At 34.1% G+C, this 21,941-nt stretch overlaps 1 protein-coding gene across 1 annotated transcript in view; it reads left to right on the top strand.

Annotated features, from left to right (window-relative positions):
• Nucleotides 1-17,113, top strand: part of LOC129219629 (importin-4-like) — a 116,727-nt gene extending 99,614 nt beyond the window's left edge. Inside the window, 4 exon segments of the mRNA XM_054853887.1 lie at nt 28-160; nt 9,791-9,895; nt 14,378-14,447; nt 16,944-17,113. Of these exon segments, the coding sequence (XP_054709862.1) occupies nt 28-160; nt 9,791-9,895; nt 14,378-14,447; nt 16,944-17,071 (436 nt within the window). The 3' untranslated portion in view covers nt 17,072-17,113.
• Nucleotides 17,114-21,941: the final 4,828 nt, after the last annotated feature.

Genomic DNA, 21,941 nt, shown 5'->3' with positions numbered 1-21,941 from the left:
TCATTGCATATAATCTTTAACTACTAGTCAATATTCACTATATTTGCAAGCATTGTCCAACATTATTGCTAGTGAGCAAGATGCCCGCACAAAAGACAACATTTGTGGTGCTGTTGCAAGATTGATAAAAAGCAATCCTTCTGGTGTACCATTGAAAGAAGTAAGATTTTTGTTATACTTTCTATTTTTGAGTTTCTGGATCATTTTTCGGTGCAATTTCTTTAAAATTTAAATTTGCAGATTTACACTCAACTTCAATTTTTAGGTATTCAACTTTAAGACTCAACTTCAATTCTCGAGAAAGTATTTGCTATTATGTTTTCTAAGCCTTGCACATGCTGTATGTTGTAGAGTACTCTAAAGTGAAATCTAAAGGGCGTAATTGCTTAGGGGAACATTTATTTATATTTTGTTTGAAAGCATGAAAGAAATGAATTATTAAGTGAAAGAATATAAATGACATAATTAGTAAATAAATACATTAGTAGCTTTATAAATGATTGAATAAGTAAAAAAAATGAACCATTAAACTTTGCCCCGCATGCACTTAACTTATGATACAACAAATTTATTTTATAATAAAAATTAACTTAATATTAAATTAATAAACTCTGCACCAAATATTAGTAAGTCATAATCAATATTTAAAATGAAAAGAACTTTATTTCATAACACTGAAAATAATTTTTGACTTAAAGCAAAATATTTCAATTTTTTAAAACTGCTTGTATTATCATATGCTTTGATCTCCAGTAGTAACTTGTTCTCGACTGAATAAGACTACATGTGTTACTACATAGTTAAAATATTCCCAAAGCAGAGTAAATGTTTCACCACTTTATCCCACATTCCCCTACATATGTGATAAACATACATAAATTAGGATTTTGTCCGATTGTATCCGGGGTGTGCACAGAAATTTTTGGGCCACCTACATACTGTTTACCCCTATGTCTCTACATATAATTCAAGCTGGGCCAACAGGTGTCTCCTCCCCCCCCCTCCCCCTGGGCAAACCCCTGATTGTAACGCCTCATCCACATTCTTGCACGAGACAGTGCGAGATTAAGAATGTGGAGGGAGCTCTTTCTTGCCTCACCTCTGATAGAATTAGCGCTACTGTCACTCCTCTTTACTTACCATTTATTTAACTTCGTTTACATTCAGTTAAAACGCCGCACTGTTGCATCACATGACATTGTCGGCAATCCCACTCTTTTCGCTCGTTAGAGGGCGACACCTGTATTAGACTATTATTCAGATTAGCACACGTGCTTAGCCATGATTGGTTGCTGTGTTTTGCATGCATATGGGAAGCATCTGACAACTTTCATCTCCCATCATGCATCGATATGTTAATTTGGTTTTGAGATATAAGCGGATGTTTCCTTACTGAGCACTCACTCTCTGACTCACTTTTCTCGCGCGAGGTAGCAAGATGCTACTCACTACCAGTTGGGCTGCTTAGCCATTTTTTAAATAAACCTTGAGCATGTGCTAGTTAGCCATATTAGATTTAAGCTCGGTCTTGTTAGTTATCTGGTGAGCAGCCATGTTTAAATAATCCAGTGGTCTTTATACATATTTTTGTTTTTTAGTTGTTTTTAATGTTCTAGTTTGAAATGTTATTGTTTTAAAAAGTGTTTCGTTCATCAATGAACTTCCAACCACTGAACACTGCAAAATATTGACTAAAGCATTTTAGATGTCTATAGCATCGGCTAAGACAACAACATCATCATGTTCTCGCATCATGGCGTCTCCGTTTTCTGGTGGTAAACTCAACACAAATCAAAGGAATCTCTCCCGCCATGATAGTGCCGCCATCCGTTCGCCCGTGGAATTTGCTTTGTTTTCATTTTTAGCAAGCATAGCTCAATGCTTCGTTTTTCGCTGCTCGTTATGGCTGGTAATATTTAATAATGCATGGGCGAGTTGCATATTATTTTCTGCTTTTTATTTAATTTTATAATTAACTATGAAATGCTAGTGTTATAAGTTTTATTTTAGTACATTTATATGAAATACTCAAGGTTGCAAAACTCAAAAAATATTAAGGATACTTAATCAGGGTTGGTACGCTCCTTCAAAACTCCTCCAATACTCCTTCATTTGGGAAAAATTTTTGAAGGGCCCTTCAAACTCCTTCATTTTGGATCGAACTCCTTCAAAACTCCTTCTTTTTTAGTTCAAGACTACATAGTCTTCCTCTGTGACAGTAACTTAAAATAACTTTGATCGACAACTTAACTTTGTCACAAGGGCACTGTATGCGTGAAATGTGCAGGCCCACATCGTGTGGCCCTATGTACCAGGGATAAAAATCTCCCCCCCCCCCCTCCCCACTTGTTGCTTATGTGGGGGAAATCATACCGCGAATTATTCTAAGTGCCCCAGACGGCCATTCAAAATTCAAAGCAAATGACACGAACAATGGGTTTGCTGACCAAATCCCCAGAAATAGAGATCCAAATGTACCACGGAACTCCAGAAATCAGGGAGCTCGTGTCTCCCATGTAGATCAACCTCCCCCCTCTCAATGGGGTGACTTACGAAGAACTTTGGACCTGAGAAGGGGCCTAGGGAATGATGGTACCAATATCCAGTGGACTGGTAATAATCAACCCACTACTATTAACTCAAATAACTTGCAGAATAAAACATTGGATACTCTTACTCTAACTCTCCAAGCTTTAATTGGAGAACTGGCTAACATGAGAAACCAGCCCCATTATGGGCAGTCTGTCTAACTTCAAAATCTGTTCATGGAACTGCAATGGCATCATGGATAGAAAGAAAACTAAAATTTCGGAACTCAATTTTTTCTTAAGCACTTACAATCCTGACATTCCATGTTTACAAGAAACTAAATTAAAAAATTCAGATTTTCTTTTCATCCCAAATTATCAAATAGTTAGGAATGACAGACTGACCAATAATGGGGGTGGTACCTCCATCCTCATCCACAAGGGTATTGATTTCAATGTTTCGTCGATTCCTACCAGTTCCTTCGAAGCTACGAATGTCAACATTTGTTTGCGTGAACTGAAAATTCTCATATCCTCAATTTATATTCCACCTGCAAATGCGCTTGTTATTGATGAGATCAAGAAAATTCTGGACTTTTCTGATAAATGCATTATGATGGGGGACTTCAATGCCAGGCATAGCACTTGGAGTGCAGGTAGCAATAACAGGTTGGGCAGATTAATTAAGAAACTTATTGAGTCAAGCTACAATTACACTCATTATGTCCCAAATCGAGCTACTAAATTTCACGCTAACAGAATCTGCTCAACCATAGACTTTTGAATTGGGTCTGGGATCAGTTGGGACTTTGTTGTTACCTCCCTTAGTGAACTTAGATCGGATCACAACCCAGTGATGCTAGAATTTAATATACAACATGACCTTTCCTTACAGCCCAAAGTGGTTAAATCAATTAACTGGCTTGAGTTCCAGTGTTCGCTAGAAGAACTTACCATTAATCCACCTCACATGAGGAATGTGCACGACATTAACACTGCTATCTCGTTCATAAATGATAAATTAACGAAGCTAAAGAAAAGGCTACATTTGTCAAGCGTATTCATAAAAAAGCTCGTATTTTGCCTGACTATATTGTTCAGACCATCAAACTCAAAAGGTGCTATCACGCACTATGGAACTCCACTTTTTATCCCCCCTACAAAACTACCTTGAATTACTTGAATAATAAAGTTAAGAAACTCATAGCCAACTTTAATGATAGGAAATGGAACAGTTATTTGCATTCGGTCTCTCAGGAGGACAACTCTATTTTTAAGGTCACCAGGCACTTCAACAAAAAGAAGTCTATCATCCCTCCCCTCCACGGTCAGAGTGGACTCACCTACACTGATGCTGAAAAAGCGGAAGCAATTGCTTGCTCCCTTGAAACCCAATTCACGCACAGCATAAACAATTATAATGACAACTTCATTGACTTTGTGGAGGAGCAAAATTCTGCACATTTTGATAATGCTTTTTCCATTCCTCCTCCCAGGATAACTCCCTCAGAAGTAAAGGAAGTTATCAAAAATCTTAAGAACAAAAAATCCCCAGGGGAGGACAACGTTTCCAACCTGGTGATCAAAAACTTCCCTGAGAATCTCATTCTGTATATTGTACAAATTTTTAACTTGTGCATCTTATTTAGCTACTTCCCAGATGTATGGAAAATGCGATTGTGGCTCCCATTCACAAGTCTGGCTCCGCCCCTAATTTTCCTCAGAACTATCGACCAATCAGCTTACGCTGCTCACTCTCAAAATTTTTTGAAAAGATCCTTAACAAAAGGATCATTGCACACCTTGAAAATAATAATCTCATGCCAGATTTTCAGTTCGGCTTTCGGTCGAAACACTCAACCCAACACCAATTACTCAGAGTTGTCAATTATATTTCCAAAGGCTTTCGTGATGGGGAGCGCACGATCGGATTGTTTCTCGACATTAGTAAAGCCTTCGACAAAATTTGGCACGAAGGCTTGTACTTTAAACTAATCAAATTGAATTTCCCTGCACACATGATTAAGATAATTAAGTCTTATCTTACAAAAAGGACCTTCCAAGTTAGAGTGGGGAAGTCCCTCTCCTCGAAAAAACCTGTTCTTGCAGGTGCCCCACAAGGCAGTTCCATTTCACCGACTCTGTATAATATCTATACGTATGATGTACCCACCCATCCATGCACGTTCATCTCTATGTTCACCGACGATACTGCTATTTTGGCCACAAATTCTAACTCCATTGACGCTTACAACCGGATTAACGAGCACATTGACTCACTCGAGCGTTGGTTTACATATTGGAGGTTTGATGTTAACACCAATAAGACTAAAGCCATTTTCTTTGCCAAAGGAAAATGCACTTCTGGAATTCCTCCCCCCCTTAAGCTTTATGGGGATACCATTCTTTACTCAGACTCTGTCAAGTACCTGGGTATTACCCTCGACATCTCCCTGCGCTTTCATACGCACGCATCAAATATTTTGAAGGATTCGCAGACCTCATTTATCACGAATTACCCACTTCTCAAAAATCCTTCTTTGTCACTGAACAATAAACGACTTATCTACCTATCCCTAATCCGACCCAAGCTTCTCTACGCTATTGAAGTTTGGGGATGTGCCGCTAAGACGCATATTCTTAAGCTTCAATTGTTTCAAAATAGAGTACTAAGAGCAATGACTGATCTCCCAATTTTATCAGAAACAGCACATTCCATAAAGACCTTGCAATTGAACCAATTTCCACGTTTATTGTCACATCTGCTACTAATTTCTTTACGAAATTATACCCTCATCAAAATCCAGAAATTGCAAATCAAATTGACTATATCTCCAACAATATTCAAAGGTCAAATCCAAGTAACACAATGATACTTAACTATGCAACCATTGACTTCAATCACCGCACAGCGGCGCAACGATCGGGAGCGGCTTTCTCCTTCCTCCCGCCTTGACCAATGAGAGCATTTTCCCACTGCTGATTGCTCCAATGAGCATTCTCCCCCTTTTACGATCTTAATTTGTTTATTATGATTATTGATACTGATGTGCTGGGCACTTTGTCGAATGTCTCTGCACTTTCCTCCTGGCTTTTGCCTTCTCTTGACGGTTTGTTTCTTTAACATGGGCCTAACCCGTGCTTTGATGATTCTTAAATATTGGACTACTCAGTTTAATATTATAAATTAAATCCTTGAAGTTCCTATCTGAGACCAGGTAAAAGAGGTATCCCCTCTACTCCTAATGTTAGATTTTTAATTTAAACTTTCACAAAAAGTGAAAGAATCACTTAATTTGAAAAAAAAAATCATTAAAAATACGTTTTTGCATCATGCAGAATCAATCCTTTTTCGATGTAAATATTGCATCACGTTGTGACGTCATGTGTGCGATCGGTTGCAATAACTCAGTCAAGTGAATGAACTTTTGGGTGAACCGAGTCACCAGTTCATTGTATCTTATAACCGTGAGAGTTTTTTTTTTTGATTAAGTTACTTTTTGATTGGCAACATATCTTTAACTTTCTTGCATTGGCAACACATCTTGTGTTTTGCATATTCTTAATTTGAAAGCCATGTGAAGACTTTAAATACTTCGAGCGATCTTTTTCGCTCTCTCTCTCACCTCACATAGCCGCAATGTGTTGTACGTGATTTCGTGATGTCTGCCAGTGCTCTTTACTCCTGGCAGGGCGTTATACAACTTGATGTCAATTTTAAAGTTATAAAACGCCTTTAGGCCTATTTTTGTGTATTACGGTAATGCCTTATATTCCTTGGAATCAGCATGTTCGTAAACTTAATGTTTCGTTGTATATTAGCTGCTAATATTTGTTTATTTTTCTAAATGTTTTTAAATATCAATGAAGATGTTGTTCCTCAACTTTAGAAATCCTTTGAGGATAATAAATACAGATTTTCCATGAGGAAAAATGCTTCACGTGTTTTTCTTTTTCTCCAACTTCAGGCTGTGGACATTTTTTTTGCAAGTTCACTTCTACTAGCGGTGTAGTAAGTCTAAATTTCACTACACTTAATGCTCACACCTAATGACGCCCGCCTGCGGCGGGCGCGCCATTCGAATGAAGTCACAAGGGCAAAGGTATAAAGGTGATGAAGGGGTGAAAATATTATTAAATGACTAAGACATTTCAAAATTGAAGTAAACCATTGTTTTTGTTTTTTGCTCATTCTATCAACTTGAGCAGGGCTCATAGTCCTCCTATACTTCCTATATTTTCACAATTTGTAGGATATTCTCCTATATTTCCTATATTTTCTCACTAACTCCTTTTTTTTTTTTGTCAGATGCTAAATGCTACCCAAAAATGCAAAAATCATTCATCCATTTTTTTTTTCTAATTTCTCCTCTGCACTTTGCGCTCTTACATCTTTCATGTTGCCACATGTTTTACCCTTCTGTTTTATTATTTTTATGAAACATACAAAATATAGATGGCTTTACTTGTAACTTTTAACTTGTTTTCAATAAATTCTTTTTCTTTTAATGAGTTTACTTTGAAATTTTAATAGTATAACATGTTAGCTTTAAGTGTACTGCTGTAAAGATTTTTAAAGCTTTTCATTTTGTCACATAGAATCTTACATGTAGTTCAAATGACCGATTGTAGTTCAAACGTTTGTTTTTGAAAATGCCCTGTACAGATTTTGGTACCAATTCAACTTTGAGTACTTCAAATGTTTCAAAGCTTGTAGCTTGCTGATAAAATGCAACTATCTTTATGAAATAAGTGTGATTTTATAGGATTTTGTCTGTTGTTTTAAAATATATATCCATAGAAAAACATTTCAATATTTTTCCATTTTGTGTGTAGATTTTCCAAAAATTTCAAAAAACCGTCCTTATCTCAGAAAATTTTTTTCGGCTCATTTTTTTCTATCTACTCGGTTACGGTTACAAAATGGAGAGGATAATGGATGGTTCTATGCTCCACTCTGGCTTTTCGAACATCCCTTTCGTTTTGGCAGATTAGGTCAAATTCAAACTTGATACATGTGTATACATATATATATACACACACATTAACTGCAAGTTATGGATAATGTCATTAGAGTGAGCGACAGGTAATTGCATCGACCACTTTAATGAATCAATTTCTCAAAAAAGAAATGAAATCCAGTTTTAACTTTTGAAAATTGCAGAATATTTGAATCAAACACACCGCTTAAATGAAACAAGCGTATGAGACTGACCATTTCTCTTTCTCTCCGAGAAAAGTGATGCATTAGAGCAGTCTTTTTTCTTTGACTTTGTTTGGTAAAATAATTTTTTTTTTTTTTGTTTTTCTGTAAATAGTGAAACAAAGGGGAGGCAGAGTGTTGCACACTTTTTGTAACGATTGTCTCGAGACATGGAGTCGACGGGACTTTTCATCGTTAGTGTTAGCATTGAAACGATGAGGTACCAATACCAAAGACTACGGGTAGATTGATGACATTGAAAAAAGAATGTTTAAATTAATTATTACCTAGTTTTAGCAACCAAAAAGAGATGCATTTTTCGAAGCACATAAGTTAAAATCTAAACTTTGTATTTGCTTTTTCATACTGTTTTGTGATTAAATTCTTAAAATAATCAGAGAATGGATATTTTGGGTGTGAGGTATACTTCTGATGACACCTCGTAAGTTCTCTGAAATTGTATGTAGAATTCCATGTTTAAAAAAAAAAAAAAACATGCACAATTTTGCTTAATTGAATTAAAATTGTCTTAAACAAACATGATTCATTTTAGCGACGGTGCGTACAAAAATTCATTTGCTCTCACATCTGTGACTCATGCAAAATATTGATACTGGCGCTCTGTGTTTTTATACAGTGCTCCAAACATATTTGATGCTACACTTTTTCGAAATTCCTATATATTTTTCTTCAAAACTCCTATATTTTTCCTTTTAAACTCCTATATTTTTCATTTTAAACTCATATATTTTGCTATCAAACTCCTATATTTTTCCTTTCAAACTCCTATTTATTTTTTCCCACTTGCTATGAGCCCTGCTTCAGTGACTAAATATTGTACTTTTGACTGATGGAAACAACCCCATTAGATTGGTGTGTATCTTTCATGATTTGAGAATTCTAACTAATTTTGTGTTTCGATAGATAGAGAGAAAGATAGCATTGAGAACAAAAGCAAGAAAATTTAATCTTCCCTGAAAATTTATTAAGTCAGTTTAAAATTCAAATAAAAACTATAAAACCTTAATAATTTGAAACTTTTAAAAAAAATCTACATGAATCTGGGAGAAATTGAAAAAATGCTGATTTGCCCCTTTGTTTTAACCCCTCCCAAGAAAAACTCCTGAGTGTGCCACTGTTCTACTCTCATATTTTCATTTTCTGTTTAATTGCATTATTACGTTTACAAATTTACCAAAGTCCAAAAAATTTCTTCCATTTCTTTCTTTCCTTCTTGGTGTGGTAAATATGCACACACATTGGGCAAAAGCTGCAGCTACTTTGTGGTCCGTTTTGTAAACAAACAAAGTGGATTTGGCATTGACAGTTGAAAAGTGCAGGAATGCTCGTGACGCCTTTGCGCCCAAAACACTCGCCCGAGAGTATGTACGCCTCTCTTATTCTGTGCTCCCCTCTCCAATCTCTCGGCCGTAAGAAAAACCTCTCGTGCTCTTGAGGGAGAATGTGGAGCTGGCCTAATAAGTTGCAAATATATGGTAAGCCCAAAGTGGCTTTGAAATCTGTAAAAGAATACATTTTTGAAGTGAAATTTTTTCTAGATTTAATGTTTACATCTTGCTATGGTACAATATAAAACTACTTAATTTTTAACTTAGGAGATGTAGTGCTGACAAAATGTTGGTGCTCTGGGTCCCTGCCTCATGTGCCCATGTCTTAGCAGTCATGTGTCCCCAGTTTGCAAAATTTCGTTTCAACGGTTGATGGAAGAGTTATGACGTCAATCCGAATCGGAGGGATTACATGCAGAAACTCAAAAAATCCTCTTAATTTGGCCCTACTTATGGATGAAAAAATTGCTTCTGTTAAATCTTTTCACCTACAAAATCGTTGCATTGAGAAAAAGTTTTCCATGTGTTCCTGACTCGCATGTTTTCAATTTTTATTGCTACTTGTGCATAAACTGTGTAATGTCTTAGAATTAAGTGCATTATAAAAGCAATATTTGAATTTCTTAAAATCATTTTTTTCTGTTCATAAGAAACATTCACAGGCCAAAATGGATTTATTTCTCATTTTCCCTTTTTTGTGCAATCTATAGGTGTTTCCAGCGTTGATCCACTCTCTTCCCCTGCAGGAAGATTTAGAAGAAAATTCTACAGTTTTTGAATGTTTGTCATTTTTGCATAGCATAAGAGCAGAAGAAGTAAGTTTATAATTTTGTGTGAATCTTTTGAATGCACTCTTTTAATGATTTGATGCTGTTATTTTAAGCAACCTTAAGAAAATTTTACATTGAAAATTTGATTTAATACTGCATGTGTTAAAAATGACAGCTTATCCCTTTGGGAACCCATAAGCTCTGAAGAAGAATATTAAAGTTTGCAGTGTTTTCTATTTTTTCAAAAAGCAGTTAGTGTATCACATTTTGTATCTCATTTTCCTGCTTAAATGACAGCTGAAGGTTTAATTTACCTTAAAAAGTAGCATTCTTCTCAAATTTAAGAAGAATAAATAAATTGGGATAACACAGGGTTAACCAATATATATTGTCACCTCAGAGCAATAGTAAGACATTTCAATCACAGGAATAACAGTAAGGTATCCTATTGTTGCTTTGAGGGGAAGATAAAGTATTGCCCATACAATGATGAGGATTATATGAAAATAACCAAAAACTTGTCAAGATTTGGAATTATGATGCTAATACAATTGCATTATTTTTTAAATGGTGACAAAACAAAGAAAGCTGTTTGGAGGGGGGGGGGGTCTTGATATTGTTTAGGACGGATTTCCCTCTTGACAAAATTGCCGAGATTAAGAACAGAACTATAAGGAAATTTGATGATCTTCCATCAGTTTTTGCTTTGGAGAAGTGAACGAAATAAGAAAAAGAGGTGTTCGAAAATATGTTTTAATCATTCTCCCATTCCTTAACCATGCATTTACATCTTCCCTTACTCTCCCACAAGCTCTAAGCTTTCCGCCCCAACCATACTCTTTTTTTTTTTCGTAGCTCGGTTACTGCCAACTAAATGATTGATTATAGGCCTCAAAGTTCGTTACTATTTTCATGAGTTTTGGAATTTGTCCCGGTTTGTCTTTATTTGAAAACTTAGTATTTTTTCTAGCATTTTAAATCATTAACTTTTTTCATGCTTTATTTATTTTTTATTTTATTTATCAATTTATTCAAAAAAAAAAAAGACCATCTTACTAAGGTTATCTGAAGAAGAAACTCTTAAAATAATTGTACAAAATAATCACCATCCTTTCATATATCCAAAGAAGGGATTCTAACAAATATCTTCAATAAAAAAATGAGCCTAGTTTTTTGAGCAATCACGATTGCTTATTGTTCTCATTTGACCGTTTTTGGTGTCCGTGCCTTTTTCAACTTGGACCAGAAGCCTATGAAGCACCACCGCCCACCGTCCTCTGCTGGCGGGCGGCGCGGCTGCTCCGGTTTTGAGCTATCCGCTTCTCCTGGTCGGAGGCGTCCATGTCCTACACACACGCACGTTCACACACATACACACACACACGACTTCACACACATAAGCCAACGTGCATACACGCAGGTCTACGCTCACACACAACTAATGCACACGTAACCGCCCAGGAGGAGAGGCAAGCTTGGGGGGGGGGGGACAGGAGCCGTTTCTAGAAACAATAACTCCAATGAGTAGGGTCCTGCCTCAGTTTGTGATTGCGAAAAACAAAATTTAAATTAAAAATTTCAGAATTCAAATTATTTTTTTTTTTAATTTAATTTTTAAAATAATTCTTAAAAGCTCTTCTATGGCCCCCTTCGCCCAAATTCTATGCTTTAGAAATCCCTAAAATAAGAAAATTTTGTGGAATTTGAAAAGTTAATTTTACATATATTCAGTCAGTATCGATATGTAAAGGAATTGATGAAAAGTGTTGCTATATTAATAAATTTTAAAGACATGTTTTGGATTTTTCTGATTGTAATGATTTTCAAACAAATACTGTTTTTCCTTGATTTTGTTCATTAAAAGCAGTGAGTGTCTTATATCACGACTGCATATTAAATTTTAATGAATTTCATCGAAATCATGTTATGTGTTAAAAAGCTTGTCCAATATTTTATTCACTTGAACCAATGCTGAAATTTTCATTCTTTGATTGATGTTACACACTTCATCGTTTTCTACTAGAAAACAATTTCATTGCTTTTTTTTAACCCCCGACACCCAAAGGAAAAGGGGATAAGTTTGACGTGTGTGTATCTGTGTGTCTGTCTGTGGCACTCTAGCGCCTAAACAGATGGACCGATTTTGAAAAAATAAAATTTATTCAAAAGTAGAGTTGAGAGTGTTCTTAGCTAGCAGGGTTCGTACGCTCCGGGAAAACCTGGAATTGTCAGGGAAAATGAAAGTTAAAAATGTCAGGGAATTTTCCAAATTTGCCCCCCAATTTTTTTTTTTTTTTTTTCCAATTTTTTCCCAGGGAATTTTGTTTCATGAGATCTATACTTCCTTTTTATCTATTTTTCCTAAATTGTAAAAATTTTGAGGTAAAATGAAACTGGCAATTAAAAAAGTGCGACCCAAAATAAACTTTCGCAGCTGCCATTTTTGACCCTCAAGAAAATAATTCCTCGGGTGAATAAGAATTATGCACAAACTCAACAGGGAAGTGGATAATTTACTGCTTCGGAAGCACAAGCCTGAAAATGGGGGTGGATGATCTGGGAAAATCATTTTTTTAAATCGGGGTCTTCTAAGTTACGTATGAAACGTAAGGCACGATCCTTAAGTGCCAAAGTTTCCAAAAGCAAAGCATAATTGGATGTTTTCTTTAACTGAAAATTAATGAAAGTATCACAAAATGTGCTGAAAATTGTTTTTTTATTATTATTTTAAATATAATTTTCTTGAGAAATGAAAAATTTTGTTAAAAAAAAATTTTAAAACTTAATTTTATCTTCATTTCATTGGATGCAATTTGTGGTAAAAACCTTTCAACTGAATTGTAGTTTCATGAAGATTTATTATTTTTAATTTGTTTTCATGCTATAAATTCAAAAAATTACTTCTTATTTTTGGGCGCAGTCGCCATATTTGGTCATTCCCAAGATGGAAGCACACAAGACTTTTTAAGTGCTGAAGTTCCCGAAAAAGGCATTGGATGTTTATTGCTATGCAAACTATTGAAAACAACGCAAAATGTGCCCCTTTTTCGGATAATTTATAATTATTTTCTTGAAAAATGTGAAAATTTATCTTCAGAACAATTTTTTTTATTCTAATTGAGACCCTTATGGGCTAAAAACTAACTATTTTGACTTAACTGTAGTTTTTTAAGGATTTATAATTACTTTTATGCTACAAATTCAAAAATCTACTCATTATCTTAAGTTTTTCACTTACTCGCCATATTTGGTCGTTTGCATGATGGAAGTAGACATAAACTTCCAAAAACAGAATTGGATGTTCATCTCTAGGTAAACTATTGAAAGTAACATAAAATGTGCAGCAAATTATGAATTTTTAAAAATGAATTATTTTCTAGAAAAGAAAAATTTTAATGGAAGCATTCTTTAATTAGCAAAAGAGAAAAAAAAGATTATTGGCCTTGGCCTATAATCGGCGGATGTTGATTTTTGTTATTATGCATTTTCTGGTATGGCGATCGATGCAACAAGTTAATCATATTTATACTGGAAAATAGCTTTGTATTTTGCTCAATATGTTTTGTGTTACATGCTAATAAGAAAATTAAAACAATTTTGAACAAAGTGTTTAAAAAAAATTAATTTGGGAAAGAAAAAAAAAGATTTTTTTTTTTTTTAAATCTAAGGAGAAAAATTTCAGTTCTTCCGCATTGCTACTTTTAACAATTTTAATTATTTTGAAAATATTGCTATTTAAACTTAATTTTGAATGGAGCGAGTAACCTGGAATATTTTAATAAACAACCTGGAAAAGTCAGGGAATTTTTTTTAACCACAAGTGTATGAACCCTGGCTAGGTTGCATCTTTGGATGACATTAATTAATGAATATATTAATTAAAAACCTCTAAAAAGTTTTTTCAGATTTTTGCAGTGAAAACCTAGTTAAAAATTTTTAAATTTAATAAAAAAATTTCTGCGTCAGATAGAATGTGTTTGTAACTTCCATGTTTCATAGAATTCGAAGTATAACGTTTTTTCAAAGCCGATTTCAATAACGGCTAAGCCTTTATTCACACGATTGATAACCAAATTAATTGTTGGCCGACAAGAAAATAAAACGCAATGATTTACAATTTTTATCTGTTGCCAGTTTCTATTTAATAGCAAATAAAATACCTGATATTGATTTTTAATAATATAAGGCTTTTAAACGGATTTTCAATTTTCCATCTTGATTCTACAGTTGCAACTCAGTCGGGGGTTTTTTAATTTTATTGTTGCTTGTTATTTATCTGTTGCTTGGTTTTGATGATTATCAATGAAATGATTGTTACTGAAGCATAACAGGTAGACTCATTTATAATGTATGTTTTTATCAAATAGTTGAGATTCATATTTCATTCCTCTTCTTCAACTGCTCTATAGATTTCAAACTTGAATATTTTGGATCAAATGCATTAGAATTATTTATATTTTAATTTCTTTTGATAATTGCTAAGTTACAAATTCTGTACGTTTATTTCTTAATTTATTTTTATTCTAGTTCTTTCAAAATTTACCTCATGTTGTGAAAGTTTTATGTGAAGCTTTAAGTAGCAGTAAACTTAATGAAAGTAAGTTTTTGTTGAAAATTGGTATTTTGGTTATATTTTAATTGTTAGCTTTTGTTTATATCTATTTTATTGTCACGAAAAAAAAAGAGCCATGTTCTATATCTTCTTCGTTAATGTTATCAGAGTTACTGTATTTAACATGCTGACTGGAAACTAAAAATGTTAAGCTAAAATTGTCATCCATTTAAATTGAAACTAATTTGTTCAAAACTAATATTTGCAGCTGGAAATTGAAAAGTATCCATTGAAGGAAAATGTTTGCATTTGTGGGTGTTTCAAGGCAATCTGTCGAATTATTATTGGTAGTTTTAGAAAATTAAGGAAACATCTTACATATAAATACATAGAAAAAGTTGCATTATTTTCCCTCTCTTCTGTGCAATTTTTTTTATTCATATTTTTTGTAGACCCTCGTTTTATGCTGTTTTGATTGTACACAGTTTAAGATTTAACACCCCTTATTTTATTTTACGCGGATGAGTTTTGTTTTTGCTTGATGCGGCAATGCAAATAGATAAACATTTTCCCCTCTCTCAAATTCCAAACTCCATAGATTGCAGATTACTCGGAATAAACTGCATTTTGGCATGCTAATAATCGAGCTGGGGATACTGGAGATATTTATTGTAATTGGTTCCAGAGCTCTTTCCAGAAGTTTTTTTCCCAATGGCTGGCAGCAAGAAAAAGCGACAAAGAACGAAATAGCAATAACAAACACAATGCACAGAACAAGGAACAATACAGTGAAATATCAGTTGCCAATACGCTCTCTTGCCTCCCGATGATGTTCGAATAGTCTCTGTCTGGAACGCTGTGTGCAGGTGGTGAATGTCCATTTCTTGATTTGATTTACAAAGAGGACAATTGGGACTCTCGACAATCGTGAAGATGCTTTGACAAATAGTCATGGCCAGTTAAAAGTCAAACCATGTACATGCAAGTCTATGGGTGCTACAAGTTTATGCAGTACCCATATGGTATTTTCAGAAGTTAAGTTATTAAACTTACACACATCAGAACTCACTGGAAGAAGAGCTTTTAGGAGTGACAAAGGAAAAAAAAACCAACAAGGATACTAACATTGATGACACACTACCAAAATGTTCACATTGAAAATTTGAGCCATTCCTTGACAATAGCAAATGATCTTTCTGATTTGTTAGGGAAGGAATGGAAATGATGCAAGGGATCATGGGAAAGACTGTCATAGCCAGCTCCCAGATTATTAACACTAAATTAATTTATGTTTTCTTTATACATGTTGTGCATATATTGTCGCCTCAGAACAACAGTAGGATATCTTTCTATTGTTTGAAAGCAGATGTCTTAGGGTTGCTCTGAGACGATGATATATCAAAATAAGTACACATTAAACTTATTATAAATTTAGTCATGACTAGAATTTTCCGTGGAACGTAACCCCCACGTAAAACGAGGATTTACTTGACTGCAAGAAATAATTTACCTGCTTAAAATTAATCATTGCATTGACATTCAGTTGTAACATTATGTATTATATTCTTGAAGATATAAATTGTTTCTCTAAGAAAAAGAAAAAATATTTTCATATCATTACATAATAGATTTGATTGCTGAACGTTTGACTATATGATGGAATGAAAAGGGGCCATTCTCTGGAAAAAGAGGGATGTATGTCCCACACTAAACAGCTATATTTTAATTTCAAACAACATGAAATGCTGCTGTCATAAATGCCTTCTTTGTGTAAGATAGTCAAACCACAGCAAAACGGAGAGGAAGTAACTGATGAATTAAGTCTACTAGCTCAATATTATTTCATGTTAAAGATGTATTAAAAGTTAAATATTATTATTTTTTAGTTTTATTAATTTGTTTTATTTATTTTTTAATATCGATATTCACAAATTGTGCATGATCTGCTTGAGGATAAATTAACTCATTGATGTTAATAGTAACTAGCAAAAAAAATTGTACATGTTTCCATTTTAACAGTTTTTAGTAGAATTGGTTTGTACTTGCCAATGGAAATGCAAAAGAGTTGAACCAATGTCAAAATCATAAAAATGCAAATAAAGTCCTATATGTTTCCAGATGCAAAAAGCTTTTATGGTGTATTCGTCAAATAACCCTAAAAACACTAAAAAAATAATTACTTTTCTTGAAAGATGAAATATAAAAGCATCTGTTAAATTCAGTAACTGAAATGTCACTTGAAGCCATGTTAAATTTTAACTGCAAAAAACCTTTTTTCTTCATTTAAACTAAATTCAGCTTCAAAACAATTTTAGTAAGTCAAAAAAAAAATTAACAATTTCAAGGTTGCTGTTAAAACCAAAAAAAAAAAAAAACTATTGCACTCGAAAACATTGCTTTAATCGTTCAATATGGTTAAAGATTATAATTGTATGTTGTTGGTCAAGTACATTGACTTAAATGAGAAATTATTTTTTAATTCAAAAAAGGAAAAATGAGTTTATTTCAAATAATTTTGTATAACATATTTTTATTGTGTAGGTACAGTTCATACAGCAACATCTTTACTGAAAAACTTATGCTCTGAATTTCCTCAACAAATGGACTCTTTAAAAAGCTCTTTCCCTCAAGAAAGTATTGAAATTATTGAAAAAGTTAAATCCATATAGCATTTATGTAAAAAGATATTAAATAAATTCTTCATTTCATAATGTCTTGCTTTTCTTGAAAATCTGAGATTTGTCTTGTATATAAAATATCTAGAACAGCGGTTCCCAACCCATGGGCACCCCTGCTAGGCACTGTAGCGCTGCAGGGAGTGGGTAACAGAGCGTGTAAATTGGAGAAGAAATGAATGGAGCAATATTCTTTTTTCTGACGATTTCCCGTTCTTCTCTTCATCCTGATAGTGGCGTATTTCATCTAGAGGGAACGTGGCACTAGAAACAATCCAGCGTTCTTGCACGAAAGTGTCTGATTTGGTGGTGGTGGTGAGATGGTACATGCTGGCATCTCCAATGATAGGCGCACCGCTCTGCTCGTCATTCTCCGAATGACCCCCCCCCCCCCCCCCCGGTCATCAAAGTAGAGGTGAGATCCTCAGACCTATTGTACTCCCTTACCCTGCAGCAATTGGAAGCTACTTCATGTTAATGGACAACAACTGCAGACCATATCATTCTAACGATGAGCGATTTTCTTTTGGAGGATGGAATCTATGAATGGAATGGCCAACGTGTTCTCCAGATATGAACCCAATAGAGCATGTTTGGGACATTCTAGGCGACGAGTACTGGACGTCTACCACCTATACAAACTCTCGGAAAACTGGAAAGAGCTCTTCAGGAGGAGTGGAGCAGAATACCCCAGCCTCTCATTAATAGCCTCATTGATTCCATGCCTCAGAGGTGTTTTACACTGCTGACTGTCCAGGGTTACCATAACCCCTACTAGAAGCGATTTTCATTTAAGGAAACCCCAGTTTTTATTTGTTTTTCTCATATGACAAAGTAAGTTTTTTTTTTTTTCCTTTTGTTCCCAAAAGTTTTTTTTTTTGTAATTTTTTCTGCCAAACAAATGTAATTTTTGTCTCACATAGTTTACTACATCTGTTGATAACGTATCAAGTTTACTACATCTGTTGATCATTGTTGCCAGATGGTCAAATCCAGATTTCCCCAATTCCCTTCCAACTTTTCCCCAAAAAACGATGTTTTCTATCAAAATTCAACAAATTCAAAAATTATTTCCCCACTAATACTTTCATAAAATGAATAGACTTCCTCCGATATTTTTGTCTCTTAAAAAAAATGTTTTTTTCCCCAAATAGCCAAATTTTCTTATAAAATTCCCCACTTTTTTTTCTTCCCATCTTTTTTTTTTTTACCTTTACTATTAATAAAGCTGAAAGTCTCTGTCCAGGACTCTTCCTCTGTCAGAATCTATCTGTCAGGATCTCTGTGACGTGCATAGCACCTAGACCATTCGACCGATTTTCATGAAATTTGGCAAAGAATTAGCTTGTAACATGGGGATGTGCACCTTTAAGCGATTTTTTGAAAATTCGATTTTGTTCTTTTGCTATTCCAATTTTAAGAACATTTTCCCGAGCAAAATTAATAAGATGGACAACTAAATTACCAGGTTATCATAATGTGGAACCGTAACGTGGGCAAGCCAATTGGCGAGAAATTCATCATGCATTATTTAAATATGCAGGTGAACCAAAATACCTCTTAATTTTCTACTACGGGCAAAGCCGTGCGGGTGCCACTAGTCATAAATACAAGTGCCTGACCGAGAGATAAGAAATAACCAAATATTTTTTTTTTCTGCTCGCATTTACTACTCTGCTTCTGTATGTACATTTAAACTATGATTTTTGTATGTATATTTATCCAAGAACATTCTTTATCACACCTATTTTTGCCTGTTTCACGTGTCAATTAGTTTCACACGCAGAACTATTAATGAGAATTCCGTAGCGTAATATTCCACATAATGCGAAATGCGAATTCCATAAAGTTGAGCAAAGCTCAACCAACGCTGTTTGATACAAACAATGTAACTACTAGATGTCAAGACGCAAATTTAAATACGAAAAAAAAACCCCAGGTTTCCCTCCCCCCCCCCCCCCCCCCCCCCAAGAAAAAAAATTTTCCCCAAAGAATTCCCCTCAAAACCCATTTCCCCAGAGAGCACCAGATTTCCCCAAAATGGGGAAATTTCCCCCAATCTGGCAACACTGCTGTTGATAACGTATCAATCATCCAAAAAGTTCTCCAGGTGCAAGATCAACCCAAAACCTCAATATCCTTTAATTGCTTTGAGCAGTATATATGAATGCCTCAATTGCCAAACTGATTAATTCCACTTTTTGAAAAAATCCACATTTCTGCTTTAATAGTGCTTTATCAATGCTTAACATGTGAATTTATAATAAAGTTTTGGTTCAATACATTTCTACCATCTTCATAACTATTCTCTTTTTGTTCAATGGATTTTAAGTCGATTTAGTGAGGCATTCATATAGTACTAAATACTACATTCTTCACGCAGGTGGTGACAACTCTGCATAAGGGAATATCCGGCTCAAAATGGAAAGAGGCGGAGGGTATTATGTAAAATTACAAATTATACCTCCAACGTTGTTTTGGGGAGTTGAAACACAATTGTTCACTTTTCATATTATCAAACAATTAAATGAGCAATTTGGCTTCCCACCATGAATTTCATTAAATATTTCTCATCATTCCAGTAACAAGTTCAATTCATTTATACAACTTTGTAAAGCGAACCAACAAGCCCTGGGTATGTTGGTCTTCATTACAAAAATTACAATTTTAACGAAAAATATTATCCAAAATTGTTACTAACATTGTTTTGTGCTTACAATTAAACCAAATTAAAAGATTAATGTAGCATTAAATTAAACCAAATATTAAATCAACCAACTGAACCATCTGCATTTTCTCAAGAATCAATACAACTTTCAACTTCACTGTTGCTAACTCTAGAATATTGTTGTTACCTAATAAGTTTTTTTTTTTTTTTTTTGTGGGTTTTCTAAAAGTGGACTAACGTACCCAGTTTCTTGGTCTGAAAAAATGCTATATTTTTTCTCTTGACTTCAAAAAATTAAAGAACTAAAAAAAAGCTTACTTCAGGAAAAGAAATTCAAATACTGCTACATTCATGAAAACCATTTTAAAAAAATAAGTTGAATACTTATGAAAGTGCTATATATCTGTACAATGCCATTTCATTATAGACTTAATAGGACTACAGTTGCTATTTATTGATAACAGTATTAAAAGTATCAAATGGTCCACTGAGCCCTGAATGCCCCTACTCGACTGCTTTCTGCATTTTAAACTTTTCCAGTTTAGGTATGATATTCTTCGGCTTTTCGAAACTAATTAAGTTAAAATTGTAAAAAAACTACAAGCCCTCAAAGATCACAAGCAACAAAAAAGAAAATAAACTTGTAAAAATTGCAACTGATCTTATTTTTAGTTACTATGGGGCTCTGCTTCTGCAGGACACCAACCCAGAAAAATTGCTTTGCAATTTTTTTCAGTTCTAAGATTTAAAGTGCCTGTTAAGAAAAATCAGATTAAGATACAGTGAAGCACCGTTTATATGTTTCTCTTTTATACGTTTTTATCAATTACACGTTTTTTAAATTGGTCCCTGCAGAGTCTAATACACATTAACGTACACCTATTATACATTTTTTCATTTATACGCTTTTTTATACGGTCCCTTCAAAAACGTAGAAACGGTGCTTCACTGTATATATTAATATTTTGGAACAAAATAAAAAATCTCTTCCCTTCCCCCCTAGAAAATAGAATTTCATCAAAGAGCTCAGTATAATTATTAAAGATTAAGATCACACTCCAACTCAAAGACAAAGCTTAAAAAATATGCATAACGAAGTTGTTTGTAAAAAAAACCCTCCAAGGTCCAAAGTAACTTGTGCTAACTTTTACAGCTATTGGTGCTAAGGGACTAATGAGCGTAGCAAAATGGCAGTTTTGTTAGTTTGAAAAGTTGTGGTCTCTAGTAACATTTTGCTTTTTAGCTCTGGGGGTGAATTGAGTTGACGCAAGACTTTAGAAACCCATACAGCTGCTGTTCTAAAGAATTCAGAAAATTGGAACAAACTGAATCTGATGCAGAAAAGGAGCCCTTTCAAATGAGATCAGGGGTCGGAATTAATTGTATATTGAGTTTGCTTTGTGGGCACTTCAAAAAATTTTTCTTAGAAATAGAGCTTTCACAAAACTACATTTATAAAAACGTTTTTTTTTATTACTACTGAGCTCAGTGTGTCCGAAAGCAAAACATCAGTAAAAAAGAAAAAAAAATCTTTCAAGCCATTCCCAGTGAAGTCTTTTAGGCCAAAGAAATTTTTTACATGATTTGTGATAGTTAAATATGCTCTTTTACACAAAAGATAAAAGTACACTTTTTTCACAAAATAAGGACCTAAAAATAAAAACCTCAGTTCCATACAAGAACTCTTTGCTTGTTCTTAAGTACCTCGAAACCTAAAGAAGCCCCAAGTTATCTTGTACCGTTCATAATATGGATTGATTTACCTGTATGATTCCTATAACCAGGGTATGCAAAGGAATTTAGACAAGTGAAAGACATGGCCAAAAGAATTCACTAATCCATTAAGAAACATTTGTTAGATTATCATAAATGTAAGTTTAATGTAACATATTCAAAAATGTTATATATTGATAAAGATTTGTTTTTTGGTTGATGTATCAATACCACCAATGCTGCAACTCTACTGAAAACACATTCTAAAACTGAAAAATTAAAAAAAAACTTTATTACAATGATTTTTGTATACTAATTAGAAGAGACTTTGTATGGGGGGGGGGCGAGCTTCCTCATAGTTTCCGAAAAAATTCACCATCTTCAGAAAATTTTACTTGATTCATCATCACCCGAGGTGGCTGTCAAGGGAGGTTCACTGTACTCAATTGAGTCAATGTATTTAAAAAATAAAGACACTTGAGT

This window comes from Uloborus diversus, chromosome 4 (assembly GCF_026930045.1).
Source record: "Uloborus diversus isolate 005 chromosome 4, Udiv.v.3.1, whole genome shotgun sequence".
In the NCBI taxonomy this organism is placed as follows: Eukaryota; Metazoa; Arthropoda; class Arachnida; order Araneae; family Uloboridae; genus Uloborus; species Uloborus diversus.
This window is presented reverse-complemented; position numbering and strand designations above follow the sequence as displayed.